Source organism: Pungitius pungitius, chromosome 2 (assembly GCF_949316345.1).
Source record: "Pungitius pungitius chromosome 2, fPunPun2.1, whole genome shotgun sequence".
Taxonomy (NCBI): domain Eukaryota; kingdom Metazoa; phylum Chordata; class Actinopteri; order Perciformes; family Gasterosteidae; genus Pungitius; species Pungitius pungitius.
The window spans coordinates 31,285,922-31,309,207 of NC_084901.1; the positions used below are offsets into that span (position 1 = coordinate 31,285,922).

Here is a 23,286-nt window from a genome sequence, read left to right on the forward strand (position 1 = left end):
GCGCGCGCGCACTGTTGATGAGGGGGGAGTGGTCGAGAACGAGAGAGGGACGATGCGCCCCGCGGACTCCGCCAGACGCGCGGCCCGTCGCGATGTCCCACCGGTGGCGCGCCCCCTCCTTCCACCCCCCCCCCCCCACCGTCAACCCGCCCAGAAGCACCCGAGGGGCGTCCATCGCTCAACGTTCTCGTCTCAGTTTGGCGGATTGATACGGAACCGCTTGGTGTTACAATGCGTCCAGGGGCGCGCGCTTCCCGCGCCGCCGCGCGGCCCTCTCTGAGTGTGCTGTGTCTCGTGGTTCTCCTCCACGGTGCCGGAGCTGCTGCTCCATCGGAAGGCGGTGTTCACAGCGGTGAGTCAGATGGCATACGGGGGGGGGGGGATTGGATTTGTAGCCTTGCAGTGTTTTGTTATTATGTCACTATATATATTTTTTGTTGTTGTTAAAAGTGATCATCCAATCAGCCAATGCATAAGAGTGGTGGAGAATGCGATAGTCCATTTAAGTGCAGACCACCCCAACAAAAGGTTGATTTAAAATGTATCCCTTTTTTCCCTATTTTTCATCAGGAGAAAATCAGAGGAGCATCCTTGATCATGTACACAGTCATGAGATTACTTATCCCACATGGCTGCATCCTCACAGACAAAGCAGATCTGCCAGCAAAGAGGTGATATTGTAATAAAAAAGCAAAATAAAGAAAACAGACACAGATCTTTGTGTATGTGAGTAAGCTTGACTACTTCTTGAAATATCTGTTTCCCGTCCAGCATCCTGCAGAGGCTCAGGTTCTGATCTCAGCTGAGGGCCAGGAGCTCAGACTGCACCTGGAGAGAAACGAGTGAGTCATTTTTAAAGATTTAAATAGTAATGGGCCTGGAAACTTTCCAGTGCAGTTGAGCGTTCCCAGGGACAGGTATCAATATTAGACAAAAAAAAATGCTTATTCAAATAGTCCCCTCAATCAAACTGTTGTACAGTATTCTTAGATTCAACCAGATGTTCGCTGTCACATAGTACATTTATAAGGTCAGTGCCCTTGTGGGTGCAGAGAGGGGGATGATGGGAGCAAAGGAAGGTGATGGGGGGGGGGTTTGACGACAGCATGGTTGACACCCGATCTGTGTGCCTTGGGCAAACAGGAAGTGAGACTCTGCGTCTGCATTTAACATCCTGTAATGTGATGGAGCCGTTCTTTTCCGGGCCACAGTGGGATGGCGATAGGAAGTATCCATCTCGTTTAACAGACAGACGGGGTCCCTCGGCGGGACAGCAGGGAGAACCGGGGGCCGCGACGGCGTTTCGTGTTCGACCGCCGGGCCGCGGTTTATCACTTGGATTTGGGCCAGCTTTTAAGAGCATTAGAAATGGAGCCCATTATTTAACTTTAACTGCCTTCCCTCTCTGTCGCTCGCTGGCTCGTACAGGCACACACATCAACAGGCCGGGACTCCGCTGTGTCTGACTGACCGTCCCCTGAGGGATTTCCCCCACCCCCTAACCTCCCCCATGCTCTCCCTTCCCAGCAGGTGGTCACGCTGTCAGATTTCCTCCTGGGCAAGGAATTTTAATCAATCACACACAGGGTTTCTCAGAGTGTGTGTGTGTGTGTGTGTGTGTGTGTGTGTGTGTGTGTGTGTGTGTGTGTGTGTGTGTGTGTGTGTGTGTGTGTGTGTGTGTGTGTGTGTGTGTGTGTGTGTGTGTGTGTGTGTGTGTGTGTGTGTGTGTGTGTGTGTGTGTGAGAGAGAGAGAGAGAGAGAGAGAGAGAGAGTGAGTGAGTGAGTGCGGTTCAGGGGAAGACAAGGGAAGATGAAGTCACAAGAAAGACAAAGATATTTTGAAACCCCTTTTGTGCAACTTCTTAACTGTTTCCTCAAACAGGAAAGGTGGACAATTTCTGCACTTGGCCCATCACTTCTGCTGTGTGTGTGAGTGAGTGAGTGAGTGAGTGAGTGCGCGCGGTTCAGGGGATGACATGGGAAGATGAAGTCACAAGAAAGACAGATATTTTGAAACCCTTGTGTGCAACTGTTTCCTCAAACAGGAAAGGTGCACAATTTCTGCACTTGGTCAATCAGGTTTGAGGTAAAAAAGTTATTTATTTGTCATGTGCTCCAGACATGAGCAATCAATTCAAATGTTAGCGTGCAGGAATTAAATATAGCAAATAAAATAGTATGTAAAGGGAAATACATGTAGAAATGAAACTGTTGATTGTGATAAAACATACAAAAGGAGTTGGGACTATTAAAAAAAAGTAAAACACATTAAACACACACACACACCATTTGATTGACATTGATTATCTGGTGCAGTCTGAGACCTTGTAAAGGTGATGTAAAGAGTAAAGGTTCTTAAATACTCTATTCTGCTTCATTCACTTGAGCTCTTATTATTTTGATGTCTGTACTAGTTTGTTCATTCATTCAGTTTCTGGATGTAGCTTGTTTGGGAAAGGAAATGTGCAATCTGGTGGATATTATGAAATTTACTGTTTGAATAACATACTACGTTTTTAAATATTCACCCTTTCACCTTTTCACCCCTCTGATTTTGAACGAATGGAGAACATGTTTGGTGAGTCAAGACTTTAGTAAAGAGTTCACAAACATTGATCTATGAAGTTGGGTCAGCAGATCAAAGAGGACCCAAACCAGCTGTGAGATCATCTCGATCTCGTCTTTCTGTTCATTCTCCTGCATTTTAAATCCATTTTTCTTGCCCTCTAACTTTTAATTCCAGTCCACCTCAAGTATACTATTCACTTACATTTGTAGGCATCGGTTCTCCTGGAGGCTGAAGCACGGACTCGATCCATTTATATATCCCCCGCCCTCCCTCTCATGCTCGTCAACGTGCACGTGTGTGTCTGCTGGAGCTTTTATCTTAATGAAAGGCTGAGGTGCTCCTGTAAAGGGTTGATTTGGTTAAGAGCCAGGCAGCGGCCATTGTGCTGACTCAGGAGAGCAGGGAAGGGGATTTAAAAAGAGTGGCAGAGAGAGAGGGGGGGGGGGGAAGGAAATGGCGCAAGAAAGTGAGTGATGGAGCGTGGGAGAAGGAGTCGAGGGGAGAAAAGTCAAGGAAAGAGGAAAGCGGCGACACTCGTGGTCAGTTTGGCTGTGAGCGACATGGGTTCAGATGTGAATCGTGTCAATGCTTCCACCTCTGCTTGTCTTTCTCTGTTCTTCTGTTTAACCCCCCCCCCCCCCCCCCCCCTGCATATCAAGTGCATGAACCTAAATGGAGCACTCCCTTGCACACATGCACACATCACTGTTGCTCCCCTCCTCCACACCTCGTACATCTTCCACTGTCCACTCTGAAAGCGAGCACCCGGTTCCTTCTCATTCTAATGCTCACCTCGTCCGATAGTCCCCAGGGCTCGAGAGCAAATATGCATCCCCCACGCACTCTCTCCTCGGTCAGGGTTGGGGAGCCCGGGGGCCACACGCAGATAGACAACACACAAACACGCTTGTACACACACACACACACACAGCAGCAACAGCCGCCGCCCTAAGAAACACAAACAAGGTCGAAAGCCCAGACCTGATGGATCACAGGTCTGGGGAGCGGAGAGCAGGGACGGCTTCGCCTTGTCCTCGTTCCTATGTTTAGTCTCACAGGGGCTCGGCCGTGTCCCCTCTGATGTCTTAATGTAACCCTCACTCACACAAAGGGCTTCGTGCCACAGTACGTTGGCCTCGCTGTGCAATGAAAGCCTCTTCGTCACACGCTGCAGAGTGGTAATTTGACTTTGCCGTCGCCCATCTCCCCCACCAGCGACCCCCCAACCCCCCCCCCCCCCCCCCCCGCGCGGTGATGTCATCTGATCCTATGAGAGAATGCGACCCACTGACCCTAAAGCATTACCCCACGTCCACTTCTCCTCTCTACCCTCTTCACTATCTACAAAGTACATTAGCATTACTCCCCCCTCCCCCCCCCTTCCACCCTTTCCCTCCCCTCACGGGGCTGAACCAAGCCTTTGTCTCAGCCTCACCGCCAGACAGTCGTGATTCAGCCAGTGTTGCGCTCCTCAATCACAGCATCTGTCGGGAACGTTCTCCCGCTAACCCGCTAACCCGCTAACCCGCTAACAGAGCTGTTGGTGTTCCTTTGAAAGCTCTCACAGCCTTTGACAGAATGCAATTAGACACAAAAGTGGACTTTTTGTTTCTTTGAGCATTCAATGGGACAAACGGTAAATACGAAACCACATCCGGCAGCAGCTGGAAACAGCGAGTTCCTCCTAACGGCACCTCTAAAGCGGAATAACCCGATGTATTGTTTGTTGAATCGTTGAAAACTCAACAATGTATGGATCATAGCACAATTTCTAAGCCTTTCCGCTAAGCTAGCTGACGGTCGCCTTGAATTTTTCCTACAGACCTGAAAGTGATCCCCAACTCACAGCGAGATGTTCACAAATTGGTCAAATCCTGAAGATCAGATGTTAAAAGTGGCATTATGTCACTTTTTCCTGTCAAAACAAGCTTTTCTCTACCTTCATTGATCAATTTTTCTCCTGTTCGTACATACACAAAAACAGTTTGTAGCAATGAACTGCCTTTTGCTTCGCGTGCATTGCAGTTTTTTTCTTCATCAGAACCTGAACTATGTTTTACTTCATTGTCTACTTGAGACACGGATGAGTCAAATTGAAACCGTCTGCACCTGCAGGTTATTTTGGGTGATTCATACATACTTCATGCCAGATGAGAGACGCTTTGTTTCATCTTCCAATTCCACTGGTTCTTTATAGTGTCAAATAAAGTTGCTTTTGCCTTAAAAAGTAATGTCAAAGTAGTTTATTTTATTGGCTAAGCAGATATGGAATTATACAAAAAATATACAAAACTAAGCTGATATTATGCTTTCACAGTGGCTTTGTTAATTGCATGTTGCGTCGATGTGTCACATGGCGGCATGTTATACAGTCTGCGGGATTACTCAGCTGCTGACTGGCATTGGAGACTCAGGGAAAGAGTCGTCATGTGTCTGCTGGTAGAAGAAGAGATCGTTCCTGTATATAGCAGCCTGGTAAAGCTCAATCAATCCCCAGCCGCTCTGCCATCATGGGGTTACACGGATTCGAGGAGTGCATGGGGGCAATATTCGGGGAGTTGAAGAAGCAGGAAAACCAGAGGAAGGCCAGATATAAATGTGGTCAGAAGGTCAAATCTCAATTCGGCGGGTTACCCAGTTCAGGGTGACATCAGCCGGATACATTACTGCTGACTGATCATTTTTAAGTAACCCCCCCCCCCCTCCCCCCAACCCCCGGGTGGTAATCTGTTAAAGGATGAAGGATGACGTTTTCCGTCTTTGTGTTGCTCTGCGGCTGATCTGACCAACAGGCTGTCATTGTTTCAAGAGGCGTGTCTCCTCCGGGGCATCTGACGGAAGAGAAAAGAAAAATCCCCCATCATCCCTCCATCTGTCTTCATTATCCTTTAAAGGAATAGTGGGACATTTTCATAATCACTTCCATGCCAAGAGTTCGATGAGAAGATCAGTGTCCCTCTCATGTATGTGTCGTATATATAAAGCTACAACATCGGATTAGCTTAGCATAAATACTTGAGATGAAGGGAAGGAGTTAGCCTGACTCCCTCCAACTAAAAAATAAAGCCATCCAGCAGTAAGCTCATTGTTTGACACAATATGACACAATATCTAATTGTTTCAATAAGAGTTACTGAAACCAGTGGCAGGCTTGACATTTGTGCCGTTCTTCATGCTAAGCTAAGCTAGCCAGCTCTTGGCTTCTTGAGAGTGGCGTTAATCTTCTAATCAAACTCTATGCCAAAAAGAGCAAATTAGCACTTTCTCCCTAAAATGTTGAAATATGTTGAACTATAACTTCACTTCGGATGAAACAGAATACATTGCTGCGCACCTGAGGTAAAGCCATAAGCTGGCTGAAACGGAAAACAGGTGAAGTCTCAGTGGGACATTTTCTATCTCGTGTCCAGTCTTTGGATCAGCGCCAGAGCTCGAGTCCATTGCAGTTACAGTCCTTTGATGGACCTGAGCTTGACCGTAGGGGGAGATTTAGCAAGATGCAGCCAAAGAAAACCAGCTGTGGGCCAGGCAGAGTTTATGAATGAAAACAGGATGAATGGATTGAGACAGAGCTGGAAGGAAAAGACAGAAAACAAGCATCTGTGCGGGATGTAAATATTGGGCCAGCCGGTTGACAGAGATGCTGCAAGTCTGAAGACACTCACTCAATCACATACACAGATGGAGAATAAGAGGAATGCCATGTTTTTCCATGTATGTGTATGTTTCCCTGATTTATCAGCCTCTCTTGCACAGTCTGTATTGTATTCTGAAAGGATGAGATCCGGTAATGGAGAAAAGAATAAGAACGACATGTGTGAATAATGGCCCTGTTTGTCTGGACACACCAACAAAAATGTATACTCTCAGCATAGGAACGTTACCACGTCTTACATTAGCTTTACTCTACACAAAGTAAAAAGGGTCATTTTGGGAAAAGTGTATATATACAAGACTTTTCTTTTTCTTTCCCTGTGAGGACCTTTGTGTAAATCTTTAAAGCAGTCTGGGTTTGTCTCTCATCAGAGTGAATGTTTTATGAGCTGTGGGCTGTTGGAGAGAATCCATCTTCTTCTATCTTCTCTGTTGGGCCGAGCTTTTACTCTGTACATTTCTCACCATCGTTCCACCATATTTCTGCTCTTTCGGTCGCTCGAACATTTGATGGCATATATTATCTTGCAAATTGCATCTTGAGTTTTTGCCATGTTTCACCAGGCAACTGTTGGCCCCTGGATATCAGGAAATATGGTACAGTGCCGATGGAGCCCGCAGATCCTCCTCTCCTGCCACCACTGTAAGTCTATGAGGATGTTCGGTGCTCTTAAGTGATCATAGAAGAGAAATGAATACAAATTGTAGTTCATCAAATTTTATGGCAGGAGAATGGCAGGCAGCATAGATCAAATATTAAATCTGCTTACATAACAAGGGCTTCTGGTTGAATATCACTGTGGAGCTTTAACGTTATTTTGTGTTACAGGGACACTGTTTCTACCACGGGAAGGTTCAGGGCATGAAGGGTTCAAGTGTTGCTGTTAGCACATGCTCAGGCCTCAGGTAAGTTACAACTGCACCCTGACGCTGTTTTCAAATATTTAGAGTTGGTCCCAGTGGCGAATAAAGTTTCCTAGAATTCCCCTAAGACTAAATAAGAGACAAGCTGCTCTTGAAGGACAGCTCTTACAGTTAAGCGTAGCATCATCGCTGTAGCTTCAGAGTTACCTCAGCAGAAGAAGAACTTGCAAGAGCTACAAGGGACAGAGCCAAGAAGAATGTTCCCAAAACTCAAAGCTAAGAGTGAGTGCTCCAAAATAAATGGTGTTTTATGTGCTCAATGATATAACGCTTCTGGCTCCATTAATGGTCATTTTAGCTAATCTGTTTTTTTTTTCCAACTGACTGTCAAACATTTGTGCCAGCAAAACAGAATTAATGGTCACATGGTTATTTGTAACTAACCTAAATAAATCACATACTGTTGTTCGACATTTCCTGTTTTGGTTAATTTGCCAAAAGCAACACAGAGTGTGTCCAAATGTTAGTGTCATTTTCTGGGTTCTCGACAACACACTCTTCCACGTTCATACGTGTAAAAAGACAATTAGAAACCCTCTGCTCATCGGAAATCTTGCAGAAAGACGGTTTCTCCCCAACACAACCTTTTGAGAAATCAAGGTTACTGCCAAATTATTTGAAATTCTTTGAAAAATCAAAAGGTCAAAAGTTTGGAACCATTTTTTCATTCAATTCAATGAGAAAGTGTGTCCCAGCCATTGTCTGGTGCTGTACAGCGAGCTCAGCACAGCTCTTCCCTAAGCTCCTCACTAGCCTTTCCGTTCTCCGAGATAATAGCATGATTGTTTCTGAGCGGGGTTTCGTAGATGAAAAGAGCTGGAGCCTGCACAACAGCCCGAGCCTGTGATCGAGCCGCGGCCGAGTAGATGGAAGGTGACAGGAAGCCGTTGTGTGCGGCGTCATGCGCAGCGTCATGTGCAGTTCAGCGGGTCAATAGGTCGAGGGATGGGGAGCTGGTTCATTGAGTACAGCTCAGTGTGGGGATCCTGTGTTTCCTCCGGCTGACGATCCGATGCGGCTTCCTGCTGGAAGCGCCCAGAGCAGTGGAGCAACTGGGAACCACTGACAGAAATGGTAGCCCCATGCGTGTTTTCGTGGGTTCGTTGCTCTGCATCCGCAGGACGACTGAATGAACACATCTGCCTACGAATGCAAATCCTCTGGAGAAATGCAAACGCAGCATTGGGGACATTGACATGTGGGTGTCTGACTCCTCCAGATGTTTGCTGCAGCTGCAGGACCACATGCTGCGTGCATGCTTGCCTTTTTGTGTATACACATCTGCATTTATAAGGGGAAGTCAAAAGCCTGTGTATCGCTCTGTCTGCGCCAGCTGAATGTAATTCATGAACAGCGGTAAATAGCTGGTGAAACGAATCTCGTCTCCACCCGTCTGTAAAACCACCACAGACAAATAAAAAGAATCCCAGTCTGACTCTCAGCCGTGTAAATAATTCCCATTCTTTCAGTTTAACAATGCAATAAAGGATTTCCTTTGGAAAATCAGAGTATTCACAGACAGGCAGGACCATCGACCCACATTGATTTCCAAGAGTCATGATCGGATGGAACAAACTGGCCGTGTCTTTGTTTCCCCAGAGGACTGATTTCCCTGAACACAAGCGTCAGCTACCTGATCGAGCCCCTTCCCGTTTCCACGGGCGCACAGCAGCACGCTGTGTTCAGAGCCGAGAGTCTCCATCTACCCGCAGGCAGCTGCCTGCATCCCCGTGGCAACGAGGAGCGCGAGGAGGGGCTTAACGGCTTCATCCGCGGAACCACGTCCCCGCGGGGCGCCAGGGTGAGTTGGGGAGCGGACAGCGGACCAAATCCAGTCCTACGCAAACCGTGACCAGTATCGTCTCCACCCGTTCTGTGTTCAGGGAAAAAGGGACGTGAGCCAAAATATGAAGTACGTGGAGCTGCTGATAGTTGCAGACCAGGCTGAGGTGAGGAAGTGGGCAGGAAATGAAAAAGGTGACGCATGTGTGATGCCCTGATATCCTCCCCACGCTGTAGGAAGGTGTGAATTGTTTTTAGGTGCCTGTGTCTGTCTGCCCTGTAGCGTTTTTAAATGTTACGAGCTATTTATTTGCGTCAGGATTGTAACCTACTTAAATATATTAATAAATAGAATACCTCAGTAAATCGCACCCGTCACTTCATTTTGAGGGAAGTTGTAACATCAAGATCTGAATCACTTCTTGTTTTGTCATCTGGAGACCCCTTTTGAGTTTAAATACGGTTTAGGTGCGTCTATTCCTGTATACTATGTGGTTTATGTCGTTATGCAGTTTCAGAAGCATGGGAGTGATCTCACAAAGACCAAACTGAAACTGCTGGAGGCAGCCAACCTGGTCGACAAGGTAGCATCCGATGCAGAACGTGAAGGCCACAGTTAGACTGAGCCGATTCACCCCACCCATATCGGGTAGAAACGACTTTTCTTGTCCTCGCAGTACTACAAGGCTTTGAGCATCCGCGTGGCGCTGATCGGCCTGGAGGTTTGGACCAGCCGGGACATGATCAGCGTCTCGGACAACCCTCACAGCACTCTGGCAGCGTTCCTGTCCTGGAGAGGAAAGCAGCTCCGCACGCTCCCCAACGACAACGCTCAACTCGTCACGTCAGTGTGTTTGTCTCTAATCCCCCCCCCCCCGCCCCCCCATTGGTCATTCCACACCTTCCCCAGTGCTAGAGTCCCACCTGTCACCTCTTAGCCTTTGGTCCCGTGGGGTCAGACAGTAACTGTCTCAGCAGCCGTGTCCCGCTGGGCCATTGGAACCAAACTCACCAGCAGCGTTTTGTGTCAACAGCGGGAGGAACTTCCAAGGGACCACCATCGGGCTGGCCCCTCTCAAAGCCATGTGCTCCGACTACCAGTCCGGGGGAGTGAACGCGGTGAGAGACTAAAGTCTAAAGAAAGTCTGAGTAAATATAGAGACTGGTCGGTCCAAATGAACTTACATGGTTAGCTGTGTACTTGTGGAAGGCCAGCGTGTATCAGGGCAACATGATAATAAGAGATGAGCAATGTAATATATTTGATCTTGCATCCTGAAACAATTAACGTTTCCTACAGATCTTGCAGTGATGTTTGACGCTTCTCTCGAATAGGACCATTCCGAGTTGGCTGTGGGCGTGGCTGCAACCATGGCCCACGAGATGGGCCACAATTTCGGCATGAGCCACGACACTACAGGCTGCTGCCAGGCGAAGGCCGAGGACGGAGGTTGCATCATGGCTGCCGCTACTGGGTACGACGCGCGAGGGGTTTGATGTCCAAGCAACCAAACCAAATGGCCGCCACTAAACTAATTGGGAGGAGGAAAACCGAAGATTTGAAAGTTGACATTTGATCACGATAAAGTCTGCATAATGTGTCCGTCCGTCTTCCTCGTCACGAACCAGGCATCCATTTCCTCGTGTTTTCAATGGTTGCAACCTGGAGGAGCTTAAGAGCTACCTGAACTCTGGGGGAGGGAAGTGTCTCTTCAACCTGCCAAACACCAGATCCATGATCGGAGGGCAGCGCTGCGGCAACGGTTACCTGGAGGAAGGAGAGGAATGTGACTGTGGAGAAGAAGAGGTGTGTTGTGTCTCTTGACCGCTCGCCGTACATATATTTCCCCCTCGTGTGACTCGGCGCTCTCTTTGCAGGAGTGCACGAGTCCCTGCTGTAACGCCAACAACTGCACTCTGAGAGCTGGAGCCGAGTGTGCCCACGGCGTCTGCTGTCACCACTGTAAGGTAATGACATTCATCCAACTTTCAACAATCGTCCCGTCATGGACGCGTCCCCCCCTGGGCCGTGTGAGAACAGCTCTGCGTCATGTCATCGTCCTCCTCCTCAGTGTGTCCCCCCTCTTCATCTGTGTGCAGCTGAAAAGCCCAGGTGTGCTTTGCCGGGGGCCCTCGGGCTCGTGTGATCTGCCAGAGTACTGCGACGGGAAAGCAGAGTCTTGTCCGGCTAATTTTTATTTGGTGGACGGTACGTCGTGCGCAGGTGGGCGGGCCTACTGTTACACCGGCATGTGTCTGACCCTGGAGCAGCAGTGTCGCTCCCTCTGGGGACAAGGTGGGTCAACTGGATGCTTTTTACAGCTCTACATTTTGTGTATGTGCATTTTGATCACGTGCTGCATAGATGGCACACATAGATTTGTGTACACTCGGTGTACACTTGGTGCAGTATTCTATAAAATACACATTATCAGTTTCCATGAGTGTAGAGAGGCAATCCGTCTAAATGTGAGTAAATGCATATCAGCCGTCAAATAATCTCATATTTGATCTTTAAAGCAGTTAAGCATACATTTTGAAGTGGAAATGCCGGTTAGAGTTCGAGATGACGCCTCGCCGGCTCACGGGACTAGACGTTGTTGTTGGACAGCGTCCATATTCACGTTGCGACAGAGCTTCCCTGGAGAGCCTTTGTAGTACCGCAGGAGCAATACTGAACAGTAAGGGATGCCATCTGGTCTCCATCAGGTGGTCGCAGTACACGCTGTCATTGTGTGTGTGTGTGTGTGTGTGTGTGCGTGCATGCAGACGTATTCATGTGTTTCTGTGCACTCTCCGCAGATGGGCGCTCGGCCCCTGACCTGTGTTTTAAGAAGGTAAACGAAGCCGGAGACATGTACGGGAACTGTGGCAAAGATGTGTTTGGGAAGTACAGGAGCTGTAAGGAAAGGTGAAGAATTGTTCACAGACCTCACGTCGTTTCCTTTGACCCACTGTTTCCCGACAATAACCAAACTCTCAATGGCCTTTTTCATTGTGTCTGCCAGGGATGCCCCGTGTGGGAAGATCCAGTGTTTATCCTCGGCCTCCAAGCCCATTGAGAACAGCGCTGTGCGCATAGAAACCACCGTCACCGTGGGCAACAAGAAGATCCAGTGCATGGGAACACACGTGTACAAGCCCGGACAGGAGGAGGAGGAGAAGGGTGACACTCTGGACCCAGGCCTGGTCATGACGGGCACCAAGTGTGCACCAGACTCGGTGAGATCGACTACATTTGTCAATCAGCTATCAGAGTGCCACATTTAATGTTTTTTATCTACTAACTCTTCACTGACTCCCATCCTCACATCACTCCTTTCAACAGCTTTGCTTCAATGGGGAATGCCGCAATGCATCTTTTCTCAGAGCTGATGAGTGCAATAGCAAGTGCAATGGGCATGGGGTAAGTTTCTATGTGTGTGTGTGTGTGTGTGTGTGTGTAAGGAGGCTGAGAAGATGAGTGTTGAAGATTTGGCTGCCAGCCCACTGATATGAATAAGCTTGGCAGTGGTGCAGGAAGTACTTTGATATTTTTATACAAAGTAGCAACATATAAAAGCAGAAACACCCCAGTAAAAGTGATGGATCCTAAATCTTGCTGAAAACACAAGTACAAAGTGCAGCTAGTTACACGTCACCACTGGACCTGATTTGATTTGAATCTTAATGTGTAATGTGTTCTTTTGCCAGCTGTGCAACAACAATCACAACTGCCACTGTGACGCAGGCTGGGCTCCTCCTCTGTGTGTCCAGAAGGGTTTGGGTGGGAGTGTAGACAGTGGACCTGTCATCAGCCACAGTGAGACATTTCATCATATATATATATATATATATATTTATTTGTCATCTACATATGTCTACAGATTCTGACTATTGTATCAATTCTATTGCCAACAGGCAATCTCCTTCCAGTCCTGGTGGTCCTTCCCCTGGTTCTCTTTGTGATTTTGTCTGCTGTTGGACTGTGGTGCTGCTACAGACATAAACTCCACCCTCGGAAAACCTCTGCTCCACCTCCACTGCCAAGGTATGACATCCTTGAGGGTAAAATACCAATCCTCTACGTAAAAGTGAAGTTTAGATTGCTGACCATGTACTTTTGATGACGTGTAAATAGTTTTTTTTTTCATTTGTGTTTTAACCCTCAGTGGCTCAGTCCCGGCCAACAGCCATGTGAGCGGTCATGCAAACCCAATATTCATGCTGAAGAAACAAGACTCAGACCACCTGGTAAAGGAGTTTTCAATGGCCCAGACAGTACTGCCATTCACAGTTGTTTGTGAATATTAGAAGACAGCGCTGAACCGCTGTCATGGTTGCATTGTTCCCCAGGCGAAATCCTCTCCACGTCCGAGCCCGTCTTGCTCGACTCGGTCCAAACCTGCGATTGTGCGTCCGTCAGTGAAGCCTCCGGCGGTACCTGCGCATGCTGCGGCGCAGGAGGACGGGACCCCACAGGCCCAGATTCAGCCTCGAGACAGACGGTGCTCGCCTGCGGGCTACACTCCACCTTCGGCTGATTCGGCGAGGCTCGCCACGCCGAGGCGAAACCAGGCCCCTCCCCCGCCTACAGGACGCCCACCTCTACCTTCCCTGGAGGCCAAAACCCGCCGGCAGCAGTCAGTAATATGCAAACCCCGACCAAACCCCCCGACCAGACCCGCGCCACCTTGTCCACTAAACAAACCGTCAGGAGTGAGTATGTTTGTGTGCGGTCGAGCGAAGCCGATGACGATGCCGTTTTATTCGGTGGGAAACGTCTGATTTGTTCTTTTGATGCAGGAACAGCAGCGAATGAACGGCCCGCAGGTTTCCGCCAACGCCCTGCAAAGAGGAAAAGCTGCTTTAGCGACATCTGCTGGACAGAAAAAAACAAATGGGTAATTTATCTAATTTATCTCTCTTTTTAAAAACGTGTTTTATCTTCTATAAAGAGCAAAGGGAGACAGATTTCTACTTACTATGTGTTTTGTAAATTAGTGCTCTGTGTCGGCTTTCAGAACTTGAAAACAGCAAACCCTATGAACTATTTTCCCTAAATTCAACGGAAATGTGAAGTTGATCCACGGGTTCAGTGCTGGAAAACTGCTCAGGGGGGTATTTATTTGCAAAGGAAAGTACCGGTTTACAATGTTGCTTGTGTACTAGACATGTTGTGTCTCTAAGAGCATCAGCTGTAGAGTGATATCTTATATTAAGAAATGATGTCACTATTGAAGTGCTTGTGTGAATGAGAATGGGATTTTAACTGGACCAAATGGGACCAGTCAAAGCCCTACATGCATGCTGGCATACGCTAATGATGAGATATCTACTGTTTAACCGATACGTAGCAGGACATTTGGGGGTTTTGTCCGTTTGTTTGTCAAGGGGGTTTTATATTGTTGTGGTTTTGCACTTTAAGGAATCATTTTTGTGTCAAATCCCACAGAAGGCGAGTATTTAATGAAGATCGTGGGGGATGCGTCACTTTCCCGCACTGTTTTTTTTTAGTTTGGCCATTTTCCATTAGTCATGAATTCCTTTATGTACATGCCATCCATTTTCAAATATATTCACATTGGTGCAAAAAATAAATGAGCCATGGTTTTATCTACATGTGTCAGTTAAACATCAAAATGTCAGGATACGTTTGGATTATTGTAAATAATTATTATGTTCATACGCCTATGTAACTAAAAACTGGGGGAGTTCCCTTGTGACCAAAATGCTATAAAGTTACTCCTCCCTCTTAGAATAAAATATTCTAAATGCCATGCTGTGTTACAGTGATATCGTTGTAAATACTTTGAGGTACTCAACCCCACTTGTTTTATTTTATATTTTGGTCTGTCAGCTGCCATGTGTTACCTTATCAGATCTATGCAAACCGTAACATTGTGTCCTCAACTTGGATTCAAATAAACACACGGAAATAATAAAGTATACATTTTAAATGATTGTGTTTCGTCAATATTTGTAATATTGTTCGGATCTGGATTCAAACACTTATTGTATTCAAGAGGATGCTTTTTTGTAACTTAATGAATGCATATTGGAATTGTTTCACCTTTTAATACAGCTCATCACAGGTACAATGATTTATTCATTATTTCAGGGCTCTATAGGAGAAGTTTCAGGATATCTCACACAGCTCCTGATCTTCAACTGTTTCAATGTTCAACTATTCTTTTGTTAAAGTACAGTTCAAAAGTGCCTTGCACTATAGTTCTAGTGGAATATAATAATTCTCGAATGGCTGAATATTATGAGTTTTGGTTTGTGTTTAATAAGATCAAATTTCAGTTCAATGTAGTTCACATTATGGCCACTTGGGGGCAGCGCAACAGCCCGGAAGTGCACCACGCTCAAATCCTATTACAATGTTGAGGCTTGCTTGAGTGCACCTACAGTGCATGAGGTAGAAGCAGAGCAACAGGGACATCCATTTAGAGTCGTGTTGTTGACCACCTGAAACACGAGTCTTTCATTCACTCAACTATTGGTTCTGTTTTAGTGTCCACCAACAACTGAGGTTGATATCTGACCCCTAAGCCCCCCCCCCCCCCCCAACACACACACACACACACACTCTTTACCTGCTTGTTTGTCCTGTGTACGGTTCGGTGTGAGGTAACAATGGGTTTATCAGAGCTTTTCCACTTAAACTGCTACCTCAAGTCTGATCCAAACAAACTAAAACGACTCATCGCTCAAAGTAATCATTATTAATCTTTATTTTTTATAAACGATAAAGGTAGTACATTTAAATCTCTTCCTTATTTTCCTGTAGGGATTTGTTGTTTTTTGGTTGTGTAGGAAGCCTTTGATGTCATAGGTCATTTCCCTATGCTTATTAAACGATCGATTACACATCGATTGTGTATAGTTTGTTTAAATGACACCCCCTCGGAGCACTGTTGGGAGCGCCGAAAAGGTGCCTGCCCTTTAGTTCTCCACATCCTTCACTGAGATGAAAGCTCTCTGGTTCATTTTAATCAAAAGGCTGCTAAATACCAAGGCCAGATCCCCCGAACCAACCTTCCTCCAGCACATGCAAGCCACACGCACGCACACACACACACACACACACACACACACACACACACACACACGCACTTTCCCTCTGCAGACAGCACAGCCAGGTGATCCTGAGGGGAAGGTGGGACTTGAGCTCCGCCCGCACTAGGCTTTCGTTTAATACAATAAAACGACCTCCGCCCACACGCCCGTTTCACCGCTGTTCACGAAGTCTCGGGTCGACGCTCGATGTAAACTATAAGCAAAATATGTGTATCTTCAAATGGAGAGGGGATAGTGTGGATGTGGCCTCAGAGGGACGCGGGGCAAAGGCTTCAGCCGGCCTTTCCTGCTGAGCATAATTAGTGCTGGTTTGCATGTCACTTGCTGTGGAGTTTCATTTATTAGAGATGATGATGAGGAGGCTGAGAGGGATAAAACACGGGGGTGACACCCCTGCCTCCCCTCGCAGCGGGAAAGGGGGACGAGAGAGGGAGGGGGAGGGGGGGGGCAGCAAGGAGAGGATCTCACCTGCTGAAAGATTTCCTATAATGACCTAATTAAGCCAGGCTTGTCATTCCACTTGTAATGTTGATTGCCAGACTCGTTAATCACCCATTTGCTCCCAATCAGTCGCTTTCTTTCTGCTAAGATTTTTTTTTATCCTGAGCTTCATCAGCAGTCTCCCCATTACAACTTTTTTACCGTTATGCTGTTTTTCTACAGGAAAAACATCTACCACTACCTAATGTGTCAACTAGGGGCAACCACCATCGGATACGTTGATGTATATGCATAAGCATGGCGGTCATTAAGTCACTCGTTGAGCATTTTAAAAGCAAATCGGTATTAAATCTTTGGAAAATATTTGACTTTGCCTTTACTAAGTAGAACTGAAAGAAAAATGTAAACGACAGAGTGCCTGTTCCCGTCACGAACTGTAACTCACCAACTTGATTTCATTGATTTACAAAACACTTTCCCTGCAGTTTTTCAGATGATTTAAGTCTGAATGAAAATAAATGAAATTTGCCAACTTAAATAAATGTGAGATGAAGATGTATAACCAGAAATGTCCAGCAGGACCCTTTCACACCTTGAAGGACATTTTTAGTATTTTTAGGTCTATTAAATATGCGGGAGAGTGATATTTACATTCTCCTATGTGAATTAAATAGTGGAGGGTGAGGAGCTCAGGCTCCCTGGGACGAGCTTGCAGTTGAGCCGGTGCTCTAAAGTGTTGAAATGAGCCAGCTGAGGGGGATCCGCCATCTTTAATGCCGTCAGTATCAGTTATGTAAAGACATGCTGTTTTTGTGTTATTCCTGTACAATAACCTTTAATTATGTATCTGTTTAAACACTGAAGGTTAATACTGAATCCCCACAATAAGTTCTTTTTTTCTTTTGGCTTCAGTAATTATGGCCAGGTCACAACCCCAGGGATTGATTTGGGTTTTATATAGTTAAGTGTTGCTCTGATTGAGGGACTTGCCTGTGGAAATAAAAGGTCAGCAATGAATTATTAATGAAATGAAAATGTCATAAGGGAGGGGAGGAAGTCAAAAGATGTGTCAGGTAACTTGTCTTCATTTTTGTTTTACTTTAAAATACATTTTACTACAGGTCGAACTAAGGAGGACAGGTCATGATAAGATTGAAAAGTAGCATTATTCACACGTCTCTTCTCTTTATCAGATTCTGTTCCGTGAGACAAACAATTCGATCCCAGATCAGCTTTCTTTCCTCTTGGTTGATCCTCCGTTCAATTGTGAGCTTTTTACCTATTATGCTTTTTCAGATCAATGCATGGCGAATTCCTTTTGAGGCTCCAACAGAGGTGAGTTTACTGACCTCAGACCAAAGCTCTTTACCTCTAATTAGAACCCTCGTACATTATAATGGTTGCCCTTCTGAAAATATATTTAATGACGTGATGTCAGCAGGAGATCATCCGCTAATGTCTGATTCATCTCATTAAGATGCAACAGCAGAGGTGTGTCTGTGTGTGTGTGTGTGTCATTGCATGACACAACGACAAGAACATGAGTTCCTGAATAAATTGAACACTTAATAATAAACTGCTGATTTTCAATATTAAACTTCCAATCTTTATCATCTTTGACACCACAGAACAATTGTATCACACACGGGCAACGTTTATAGAATTGTCTTTATTGTAAACACTGGTCATAGATGCACAATCAATACAAAATAATGTCTCTCACAAAGCGACGGCAGAAAAACACACTCACTGTTACATCAAAAAACGGACAATTTCAACATCACTAAAGTCCAAAGGGTATTCTTTGACAATGGTTGGACGTGACTAATACATTTAGTTGTTAACATCTACCTCCAATTAATCTGCAAATTTAAGATTTGCGAGGATTTAAGAGGATTGCTTGCAGCACACATTGGTTATTTAGACGTTTAAGTAAAAGTAATTCAATATATCTGGATCTCCAATATCAATTCACACACTATACTGAGAATAGATATAGATTACTGTGTATTAAATTCACATTGCCATCCCACCAGAGGCTTTGATATACAGCCTCCAAAAGCCACCCTGCACTATAATCTAGTTTGTATTTGCTAAGCAGTAAAAACACAATGAAACAAACACAATATTACATTATGTTTATCCTATATACAGATGATACTGCCCTGTATACTGCCCATTCTAGTTTTCCTCTCTGATGGCACATCTTACCTTTTGAACAATTTAAACACAGGTGATAGAATACAAATGATTCACGGCGCAGCAGAAGCCTTAATTCTTCAATCGATGGCCTGTTGATGAAGCTGCTGCTGGACGAGGATTGTGTTAAAGATCAACTAAAAGATGCCTCAGTTATCCCCCTCTTTCTTCTGGTGCTCCCACGGCACGGGGTCACTTTCCTCCGCGTGCAGCCCAGTCTCCCTCTCGTGCCAGAACTGCTCCACGTCGGGCAAAACGATGCCGTCTTTGAGGCTCAGCGTGTCAACGCTGCTCTCCCCCACTGGCTCCGGCTGGGGCTGAGCCTCTCTGCGGGGGCCCTGGCTGGAGCTGGACTGAAGGCTCCTCTCTCCCTCCGCCTGGCCAGAGGTCTCTGGTCTGGGGCGAGGCGACTGGAGGGACGTAGGGTTGTGAGGTCCGGGCTTTGCCTTGGGCGGGGGTTGCTTCCGGAGTGTGAGGCGCCTCCACAGCCCCCTGTAGCCCTCCCTGAACTCCTCGGAGAGCGAGAGGACGATGAGAGGGTTCACCAGGGACAGCGAGAAGGTGAGCAGCTGAGCGGAGAGCGTCAGGAGAGGGGGAAGAGAGGAGATGAGGGGACGAGCCCCCTCGATCTCCTTCTCCGCCGTATGACGCTCCCAAACCCACACCACCCATTGGGGAAGCCAGAGGATAGCCATGGCCACAGTCAGGCTGAGCAACATCAGGGTGAGCCTCCTGGATCTGATCTGTGTGCGCAGGTTCTGAGTCTTACTGGAGCGGCGCTGGCACTGGCCGTAAGCCCTCCAGAAATACATCAGGGCAAAGCTGAGTGGCGCACAGTACACCACCAGTGGGTACGCTTTGACGTACACGGCCATGAAGTCCCGGGCTTCGGGAGGAACCACCAGCCCGCAAACCAGCCCGCGGCCTTCTCTCCGCAGCACGGCGAAAAGCCAGTGCGGGAGGGCGACCGAGCAGGCGGACAGCCAGATGGAGAAGAACACCACCAGGATGGAGCCCAGTCGGATGCTCACCTGCTTGTTGGGGTTGGAGACATATCGGTAGCACGCGTTGGCCATGACAGCCAGCGTGAAGCTCTTTGCTGCCATGCAGGACTGGAGGAACCAGTTGGCCGTCTTGCAGACCGCCCAGCCCAGGTTCCAGGTGGCCTCGGAGTAGGAGGCGGCCCTGAAAGGAACCGCGAAGAGCAGCGTCAGTGCGTCGGCAAACATCAGGTTGAAGACGAGGGAGTTGATGAGAGACAGTTTGCCTCTATGAGCGCCGGAGAACAAGATGACCATTGCAGTGAGATTGCAAGCCACACCCAAGACACAGATGACTCCCAGGATGGCCGGCACCAGCACCCGGAGCTCCTCGGGGACCCAGTATTGCTGAGGGCCTCGTTCATTGAGCGACCACTTGTCGGTGGAGCTGTTCACCGCTGTCAAATTGTTCCCACTCGACTTATCCATCTTTTCCGAAATAAGCCGGCTAATATGAGAGCAAACACCAGGAATGGTCACAGTTAACTAGTTTCCACAAAATGCCAGTGCCTCAAAGAGAGGTTTGATCTATCTAGCGATACTTAACCAATCCTGATCTAAACCCGTTGCATTAGTTGCATCAGAAGGAGCTATCGATTGACGATCAATAATCACGGGCAGAGCTCCTGTCTGTCCCCTGGTCTACGCCGAGACACAGTGATGCAGCTTCTGCGGCTGGTTATAAAGACGCTGTTTGATTGACAGCTGCAGTCCCCACCTGACAAAATGTGCGTCGACTACATCCTCTAGAGGGCAATTAGAAAAACGGATTGCAGTGTGCACCCTATGGAGGATGAATGTATTAGATCATGTGATTTGTATTAATGTGAGTGAAGGAGGTCTTCATTAGAGTGCATTTTTCTGACTGTTGAAAATATATTTTTTGTTTTTTATGGGAAAGGATTCATCAAAATGTTGTTACAGGGACTAAGTGAAATGTATCATCTGAAATATTCCTCATTTGATACTTAAAGCACCATGTGAGCTGTTAACCTGTATAATATAAATGAACATTAAAAGTCTTATGAGATCAACCACTCAGTGCCGAGTTGATTTAAAGCAGTTTCTCTGTTTTTATGGACCTGTTGGACTGCCTTTCCATGTCCTACTGTTCATCTCATCCATAAGAGGGCACCGTTGCACCGCAAGCTGCAATGAAACCTGTACTTTCCGTTTGATTCAGCAGCCTTAACAGAGAAGTCAAATAATGCAGACTTTCAACTTGCACATCTTTATTCTTTTTTTTTTATTCAAAGAAAGACCAGTAAGCATAAAGACTGCATGGTAATTAATTGCATTTCAATACATTCTGAGCTATAAAATTCTTTTTTTGTTTCATTAATTGTCACAAAGGAGGTCGTAGAAGACATTACCGTTTAAAGGAATCCAACTTAATAATTCCCTGATTTCACAGAGTTCATTTAGACCTTTCGCTGCTTTCCTTGATGGGAGTCGGCTCTTCAGACAAAAACGTGAGACATAAGACGTTCTCCGAACCATGTGCTGAAAAACAAACCTGCGACTGTCCCACGTCACCCTTCTGGACAGACATCCCAGCTGTCTTGTATCAACCTTTTCATATCAAACTGGCTTCTTGTTGATAAGAATTTTACTTGCATGGTACCTCAAATTATCTGTAGATGTTTAATATCTATATGCAGTCAGTTTCAACAGAATCAGATCCAACGAATTTAAAAAGAGCTACACCTGCAGGCGCTATATCCAAAAATCTCAATGTTACATCACGAGTCATTTACTGCCGTCTTCAGATAATTTTTAGTACAATCCAAATAAATTCTAAATGTTATGTGTGTTTTTATTTTTTTTCAGTGAGGATTTTGCTAAACAAACTGTAACGTGTCTCTTGCAAACTGACTGCAATGTGTTAAGAGCAACAATATTTTGTACATATCACAGCGTCCTCCCCCTGAACTCACAAGCATGAGGCCGGTGCTTTATTGTAATCAGGACTCCGTCGCTTCAAGCACTTTTTTCCCCACTCAGGAACTCGGTAGAACTTTTTTTTCCCTTTTTTTTTTTTTCTTTATAGAGAAAGAGAAAAAACAAAACCCCCCAAAAATACATCCGATGTTAACATTTCATTTGAAACATTCGCTCCCGTGCCTTGTTTCTCAGTCCCCCAATACCCCCCCCACCCCCTCCCACTACATCAAACCCCCACTTACCAAAAGAAGGCACCACAGCTTTCTAGACAGACTCATTGACCGGGCAAACGACATTAAATAAAACCATTGACACGGCCTGGAAGGGCTTCATTCACATTACAGACTACAGCAGTCCCACCAGGAAGAGACACAGAATTGGTACTTAAAAGACGGCCCGTGTTGAGTCACAGGCAGAGGCGACTCCGTTTCCGGGGTCAGACGTTAACGGCCCCTTCTTCTTTTGTAGGAATTGTGCGGCAGGTCCGCACTGTCCAAAGCGCTGCCTCGGCTTCGGAGGCCACGGGGTCGGTCACATGCACTGCAGCATGAGCAGGTTCGAAAGGGAGGGGGCGCTGCTGCTGCTGCTACGCGACGACCAGACACCATCACCACGTAAGCTGGGTTTCTGTCAGTGTGCTCTGCTTCATGTTCAGTGTACCCACACATTATTTCCCCAGGGTCCGGAGGGGTGCTACATCAAGTCACATCACGCAGCGATCCTCTCGTTGCATTAATGCGCAGAATCACCCCCCCCTCTGCAGGTGTCCGCATGGCGGAATAAATTAAATCAGAAGTCAAAATCAAAGAACGAAAGTCTATTCTTGATTTCAAGGAACAGTTTTCCTCGCGCTATGTCGTCCGGGCGGTATTTATTCCCCCACTTTCCAAAGTCCCCACGGCCCACAATGTGCTCAAAACAGTTCTTCGGCAGAGCGGCAAAATTCAAAACCAGCAGCTACGAGACATTGGGAGAGCAGGAGGGTGTATGCGAGGGCTCCGGCCCTCTTTCGCTGACCCAGCAGGGGGGGGGGGGGGCGGGGTCAGCGGGGGGCGGGCTGCTCTTTAGTTGACCTTGTCTTGGAAGATGTAGAGGTTGTTGGTGGCCGCTACTGCGATGATGTTCTCATGCGGGTGCCATGTGGTGTGAAGGATTTTCTTGCTGAAGTCTAAGCTGTCCACACTGATCTCATCCTTACGACGCTTCCCACCCACACACACCTTCAGAAGGTATAGAGAGGCATTAAGTTAGGCGTTTTCACATTTTTTAGAGCATAAGCCGACAAATATTTCAGGGATTTCATAACAGTATTGACTTATTTATGCCCACTTGGAGGCGCCAGAATGCGCCGTAAAAGGCGACGCTGACGTTTTATCACCTCGTAAAACACAAAAACCACAGCTACCTACTTACACATCACAGAGCAACGTTAGCATTCATTTGTAGTAGCGTTTGGCCTCAAACCTCTGAGGTTTGCCTCGATAAGCCGTGCCGTACCTTGCGGGGCTTCAGAATGGCTCTGGGTTTGCTGTTCTCTCTGGACGCCTCCAGTGTGACGTCCCGCTTCGTGTTCCGGTCAAACATTCGGAAGAAATTGTTGTAGGAGCCGGTCATTATGACGCTGCGGGGGAGCAGGGGGGGGAGAGCGGAGGGTTATCGCTATGGTTG

General features: G+C 46.8%; 3 protein-coding genes across 4 annotated transcripts in view; 1 reads left to right on the forward strand and 2 right to left on the reverse strand.

Annotated features, from left to right (window-relative positions):
• Nucleotides 1-130: 130 nt before the first annotated feature.
• On the forward strand, nucleotides 131-14,868 carry adam19b (ADAM metallopeptidase domain 19b). Its single transcript, XM_062560783.1, has 23 exons — nucleotides 131-352; nucleotides 571-671; nucleotides 772-842; nucleotides 6,788-6,866; nucleotides 7,053-7,129; nucleotides 8,747-8,948; nucleotides 9,031-9,096; nucleotides 9,442-9,513; nucleotides 9,607-9,773; nucleotides 9,964-10,048; nucleotides 10,265-10,404; nucleotides 10,559-10,736; nucleotides 10,808-10,897; nucleotides 11,030-11,225; nucleotides 11,732-11,840; nucleotides 11,938-12,151; nucleotides 12,258-12,335; nucleotides 12,623-12,731; nucleotides 12,830-12,959; nucleotides 13,081-13,162; nucleotides 13,265-13,627; nucleotides 13,715-13,812; nucleotides 13,933-14,868. Exons 1-23 carry the CDS (start codon nucleotides 232-234, stop codon nucleotides 13,937-13,939), a joined length of 2,835 nt encoding a protein of 944 aa, XP_062416767.1. The 5' UTR covers nucleotides 131-231; the 3' UTR covers nucleotides 13,940-14,868.
• Nucleotides 14,869-18,093: 3,225 nt separating this feature from the next.
• Nucleotides 18,094-20,386, reverse strand: gpr151 (G protein-coupled receptor 151). Its single transcript, XM_037459671.2, has one exon. It carries the CDS (start codon nucleotides 20,101-20,103, stop codon nucleotides 18,784-18,786), a length of 1,320 nt encoding a protein of 439 aa, XP_037315568.2. The 5' UTR covers nucleotides 20,104-20,386; the 3' UTR covers nucleotides 18,094-18,783.
• Nucleotides 20,387-20,895: 509 nt separating this feature from the next.
• The window catches only part of ppp2r2ba (protein phosphatase 2, regulatory subunit B, beta a), a 33,804-nt gene continuing 31,413 nt past the window's right edge, over nucleotides 20,896-23,286 (reverse strand). For both annotated transcript variants that reach the window (XM_037460430.2, XM_037460431.2), the window contains exons 9-10: nucleotides 23,116-23,239; nucleotides 20,896-22,838 (exon numbers count right to left, since the gene is read on the reverse strand). In XM_037460430.2, coding sequence (XP_037316327.2) covers nucleotides 22,683-22,838; nucleotides 23,116-23,239 — 280 coding nt within the window. In that variant the 3' untranslated portion in view covers nucleotides 20,896-22,682. The remainder of the gene's footprint in view (nucleotides 22,839-23,115; nucleotides 23,240-23,286) is intronic.